This window comes from Alexandromys fortis, unplaced genomic scaffold, assembly GCF_014885135.2.
Source record: "Alexandromys fortis isolate MF-2015 unplaced genomic scaffold, M_Fortis_MF-2015_v1.1 scaffold_4, whole genome shotgun sequence".
NCBI classification, from domain to species: Eukaryota; Metazoa; Chordata; class Mammalia; order Rodentia; family Cricetidae; genus Alexandromys; species Alexandromys fortis.
In genome coordinates, this window is record NW_026067944.1 from 31,773,158 (window position 1) to 31,779,346 (window position 6,189).

At 45.2% G+C, this 6,189-nt stretch overlaps 1 protein-coding gene across 1 annotated transcript in view; it reads right to left on the bottom strand.

The window, feature by feature from the left end:
- The window catches only part of Plcxd2 (phosphatidylinositol specific phospholipase C X domain containing 2), a 60,718-nt gene extending 56,239 nt beyond the window's left edge, over window positions 1-4,479 (bottom strand). Inside the window, exon 1 of the mRNA XM_050149086.1 lies at window positions 3,783-4,479. Within this exon, the coding sequence (XP_050005043.1) occupies window positions 3,783-3,945 (163 nt within the window). The 5' untranslated portion in view covers window positions 3,946-4,479. The remainder of the gene's footprint in view (window positions 1-3,782) is intronic.
- Between the last annotated feature and the right edge of the window lie 1,710 nt (window positions 4,480-6,189).

Sequence of the window (6,189 nt, forward strand, 5' to 3'; positions counted from 1 at the left end):
AAAAAAAAAACAAACAAAAAAAAAAAAAAAACAACTTTTCCCTTTCAGAAAATGTTAATAACATCAAGGAAAGTATTTGTATAGTAAACTTTAATTTAAAAAAAGCAGCATTTATAATTTTAAGACCTTTTACTTTGTAGAGATCAAATGACTAGCTACAGTGGGAATGAGAATAACTCGAGGATTCTCCTCTAAGATATTCCAATGTGTTTGAGTGACCGTGGGGCTTAACAGGTGGGGCTCACAGTTTTGGAAGAGTAGTAATCCACCAGGGCTCTGTTGAGAGCACACAGCCACATGTGTGGTCTCTCATCAACGCCTAGGCACAGGCAGCAGTTCCCACATCTGACACAATTAAAACCATCCAGATCTATGATCACCAGATCCCTCATCCATTCCCCGACCTCTCCCATATCACTGCTGCTGATCCTTCTGCCTCTCTCAAACGCCGGGGATGGCAGGCCTGTTGCACCGCACCCAGCCTGAATTCGATGGTTCTCATCTGAGCAGTCATATATCAGTTTGAATGTGAGCTAGATACAGAGGAAAGCTGTCCTGTAATGTCCCCCTCCTGATGGATCTGGCTCAGCATTCAGACACATGGGATCAAAGAATCAGTTCTGAATTTCAGTCTTACTGGGTTCCAATTCAAACAAATCTGTCTATCCTTCTGTCTGTCTGTCTATCTATCTATCTATCTATCTATCTATCTATCTATCTATCTATCTATCTCTATTCATCTATCAATCTATCATATATCTGTCTGTATCCATCAATGTATCTATCTATGTATCTATCTATGTATCTATCTATGTATCTATGTATCTATCTATCTATGTATCTATCTATCTATCTATCTATCTATCTATCTATCTATCTATCTATCTATCATTTATCTATCTATCTATCATCTCTCTAGACAGCTTTCCTCTGTATCTGGCTCACATTCAAACTGATATATGACTGCTCAGATGAGAACCATCGAATTCAGGCTGGGTGTGGTGCAACAGGCCTGCCATCCCCGGCGTTTGAGAGAGAGAGAGGCAGAAGGATCAGGAGTCCCAGGTCAGCCAAGGCTACACGAGACTGTCACAAACAAACAAATGAACAACAACAACAAAAGCCCACCCGGTTTTCTTTCCCATCCTGCAGAGTATGGACTGGGAAATCTGCCTTTCCAGCCAGAATCCATCTCTATTGCTCTGTACTTTCCGAGGCCTCTCAAGGGCACTGAGGCAGTGAGCGAGTGTTTTTATTACATAAGCATCTAAATACTAGTTCTGCCTCTCAGCATACATGGGGGGAAAAAGGTAAATTTTCGGGATAATAATCTTCCTTCCTTCCTTCCTTCCTTCCTTCCTTCCTTCCTTCCTTCCTTACTTTCTTTCTTTCTTTCCTTCTATTTTTGAGACAGGTTTCAAACTCACTAAGCAATAGAGGGTGACCTTGAACTCCTAATCTTCCTGTTTGTACTCTGCCCCATTTCTATGTTGCTGGGGATCAGGCTGCAGACTTTATCCATGCTAGGCAAGTACTCTACCAACAGAGCCACACCCTAACCCCTTATTTCCTTTTTCAAAAATGGTGCTATTAATATCTATTGATTTCATGGGAAGTATCAGTAGTCGAGGTACTGTATGCCAGTGGGTATATCAGGGTGGAACTCAGTAATGGGTAGCTATTACCAGGCATGGTGGCCCAAGGCTGCAATTTGGAAGGCAGAACAGGAGGCCGTCAAGGTTGAAGCTAGGCTAAGCTACGTAGGAGAGGTGTCTCTCAAAGAAAGGCTAGAAAAAAAAAGTGTGTATGTTTTGGGGGTGGGGGTGGTTATGATGAAGTTAGCAATAATGCAGAGAAAGGGGCAGATGATGGCTCCTTCTTGAACACCTTCCTTATATTTTAATTTCTCGTAAAGGCGAGTCTGAACCTGAGGTGTCAGCCTTTCTCCAGGACATATTAAAAGTCAGGGCACAGTAAAGATAACCTGCAATGAGGGATGGAGTGTGCACAGAGAGTACTTAGTGTTTGAGTTTCCTGTTCTGAGCCGACTTACCTACATATGTTTCTTCCATTCCTGGGGAAAAACACCTCATGGTAGTAAATGTGGCGTGTTTATGGGAGTCGGGAGCACTATTTTCTTTTTCCATTTAGCTTCACAAAGCAGGGTCAACAAACCCTGAGTGCTTCACAGAACTAATACCGAGTTCCCAGTATGGTGGCGGTTCTCAAGAAATCTGTTTCCTCTGGCAATTCTAGTAACTGAAATACAGTATAGAGCAGGAACTAACACGTTAGATTCTTTGTAGAGTCAGTCGGAATGCACAGTCAAGCCCAGTAGAGCTAGAGTTTGAACTGTCCAAAGTACAAGGAAGAAGGAAGTCAGCCTACCTGGACATGCGCTGAGTGACAGGGTCATTTAGGACCTGCCTAAGATGCCATTCTGTTTGCAGACATGAACCACCTGCCGTATCACACAGAGGAAATAATTCCATGGAAGAGCCCAGAGGCAAATGAGTCATGTTAAAAGTGTCCCATGCATCGTTTTGGAGATGACTCCATAGGCATCAATTAAACATGGAAAAGGCATGTTCTAAAGCATGGCCATCTGGCATTTCCCAAGGAACTGTAGTTAAGGGCCAGTAAAACAGAAGGGATGGTAACTGTAACAAGATTTTGCAACCTTTCCCTTGCTCAGCAGCAGCGAAGGCCCATGAGGACAAAGATCCTGGAAGAGCTCCAAAAGAAGAGGTGAGCCAAGCAAAACCTGCATCCACAGCCAGCATTCCTCTTCCCCGTGCATAGAAAGCAGACGGAGGTGGCATGAGGTCATCTTTTAAGGCAGAAAACAGCAGACCGATCCAGGGAACGCTTGTGAGTTTGTCTTACACTCTAAAGGTGAACTTTAACTGCTACATGTCCAGGAAAGAGAAAGAACAGGTCCATCCTTTGCTCCTCGAGTCTAAGTGCCAGCTTCACAGGACTGGTCTCAGCTCACCAAGCCAAACTCAGTGTGGTCTCAAAATTCTTCCCAAGATAACTATGCCCTAACAACGAGTTTAGTGAAAAGATTAAGCAATTGCCTGAGAGTCAAGCTGTAAAGCAGCTGGCAGGGAATGCGGCAGGAGCAGAGGTACTTTTCAAGGCTACAGTTCTAGACCAGCCAGGCAGACACCTGTGTATATATAGACAAAGCTTCAAACACCATCACTTCATCACACCTAATGACTGCCTGCGAGGACAGCTTGCATCCTCTATTTCTGGCTTTTCCCAACAACAAAACTATGTGTCTTCATATCCAGCCCCGAGTTCGAACCATTTTCTAACATTTATCTGACTTTCTTTTCACACAAGGGCAGATAAACAAGAAAAGATATATTTTTTCAGCTTCAATTTTGATCCAGAGCTAACGACTTTTTATCCATCATCTTTGACCCCCCCCTTTTCCTTAAATGATTCAAGACAAGGAGCCCTTCACATACCGGGGGCTCAGACTTAAGAAGGTTAGCATTCTTAGATCAAGGCTGTATGTATAAACAGAATAAAAACAACAAAACAGCAGTGGCGTGTCCCTTTCTTCCGTCTGTCCCTTTTGCTAGTGATGCAGTCTGCTCGCCCCTCTTTAAATCTTAACCTTCCTGTTAAGTTTTTTTTTTATTTGGAAATAAAAGAGATCACTGACAATTATTGTTTTTATCAACACAACAGCAAACAACCCAGCCCATTAACAAACACTAAAAAGGCAGAATTAAACACAATGTGAACAAGTAGTTATAGACGAGTACCTGGGATTGCCAGATTGGAAAGGGGGACGTTGTGGAGGTGAGGGGGGAGCGAGGCCATCCAGTCGGCATTGCAGACCTCCGAGGCCGCCTTTGTCCCGCTGGGATTGGGAGAGCAGATGGTCCCCATCCTGAGTTTCCTCCTGGCCTTTCTAAATGCTAGCATCCCTCTTGTCCACGAATTAGACAGGCTCAGCCTTGAGCCAGTCACTCTGTGATCATCACTGCTCGGGGCTCTCTAGACATTTCAGAGCCACATGGGTCACGCCAGCCTTTTCAAGATGCTTTTCTGCCTGGGAGAAGGGTTAAATAGGTGCTTCCCTACCCGCTGCGCCCGCAGTCCCCACCCTCTCCGCCTCGCCTCTGAGATCCACTCCTTTAATCTCCTCAGTGTCCCTGCTCAGTTAAACTTCTTAGTCCCCCTCTGGGGACGGGGGAGGCAGGCCCGAAGACACACAAACCTCACTGACACTCACGGCATCCAGGAACAGCCACACCCGCAGCTACTCACACGACAGGTGCCCACAGGGCATAGAGACATGCCAGAGGGCTGCACACACGTGCGCGCCCGGGTTGCACCATCTCTAGTTCCTGGGTGCTTCCGTGGGTGTCGCTGGGCTAGTACACAAGCTGGGCCTGTCTGCCACCCGCCTCCCCAGCTTCTCTGCCCCCTGCCCTGTGCTTTCCTGAAAGCCTCTCGGAAGAGTAACCGGCGGCCCCGGGACTCTGGCGGCCCCGCCCCGCACTGCCGGGCAGATTTGCCCGGCTAGGCGAGCTGTGATTGGCCGTCGACGGAGTGCGCTATGATTGGTCGACGCTCTGGGGGCCCGCCCCTGCATCCCGCTCCCACGCCTCCCCTGCCTGTTAGCTCCTCCCTTCTCCATTCCAGACCCCGTACGTGCGGACTGGCTGAGGCGGCCTGCTGTTCCCTAAGGGGAAATGTGCACTGTGCCGGCTATCTTCAGATTGATCTTTCCAGCTAGATCTTCGAGGCGACCACAAATAGTTCTCCCCTTTCCCTCCGCCTTGCACTCACTGTGGTGAAAATTACCCAGGAAGCACTCCATTTTCCGCAAACCACGAAAGCAGCCGGAACAGGAGAGCTTGAGAGGTGCTGCGGCTGGTATTTGAATGAGAGCTATCAAAGGACGGTTTGTGTTGGAGACGTTGCAAACCGACAGTTTCCCTACCCAGCCGGCTTGCAGCCCGTCGGTGTCATTATTCCCACTTTACAGAGGGGCAAATAATGGGGCTTTACATTTGAATTGCGATGTTTGGAACCTTCTTTTGAATTGCTTGTCTCACCTGCTCTACGCGGTATTACCACAAAGCAGAAAGGGTTGCTGAAACACTTCCGTCTAATGGATGAAACAAGCCCGAGGCAGGTCACATGGGGCAGTCTGTGCAAACCTCATTTTGAAATTTCTCTAACCTCTTTTCCCTAACCTGGTCTGTAGAGCACAGACCCATTTCTCTGCTGGCTGAAATGTTCCCGCTTCAAATAGTACTTAAATGTAGTACAGAATTCCATGACCTGATCTGATTGCTTAGAACTCATATTACATTTGCAGATTTCTTGTATGTGTTTCTCTGTAAGCATGTCCATGTGAAGTTCAGAGGATTGAATGTGAATGCTTTCTTCACTCCTTCCATGATGTGGATCCCAGTCCAGTTTCTGGCCAGTTAAAGAAGAATCGCACTGGTAATTTGCAAACAGGCAAATTTATTTTAAAATGAGGTGGCCTTGATGGTAGGAAGGGCCCTGGAGACGGAGGAGGGCCTTAGGGAAGAAGAAAACAGTCCAGGAGTCACGCAAGTAGAGCATCAGAGGCTCCCGTCCAGAATCCTAGGCCAGCTGTCATTTAATCACCAAATGATTCAACTTCATCTCTATTCCGTAGCCACAGTTCCCGAGGCACAGTGGTGCCTTTTGACATACTTTTTCTTCTTCTCGGATATTCTTAACATTCATTTAAACTAGCTTCCCTGCATAAATTTACTAAGTCTCCATGGAGGAGTGTTGCTTGACAGCTCATTAAAGAAAGTATATAATATTTATCTTGAATCTTCTGGTGTTTAAAGGGCATTGCAGTGTATAGTGTTCTTTTAATGATACCACAAGATCTTACCAATATGTCACCTAGCTGTTAGTAATGTATAAGTATCTTAATCAGAGGTAGAAATATATAATGTAATATGATAAAATATCCTAAAAAATGTATCAATATATAAAATGTCTTAAACAGAGGTAGAAACATGCATGCATACAATCTGACAGAATAACTTTTCATAGGTGTACAAATATTGTAAACAGAAATAGCAAATATAATTTGAACTTGTATCAATCAATATACAAGAAACTAAACCAATGTAAATTGTTCATAAATCATAGCTCACAAGTATTTACTTT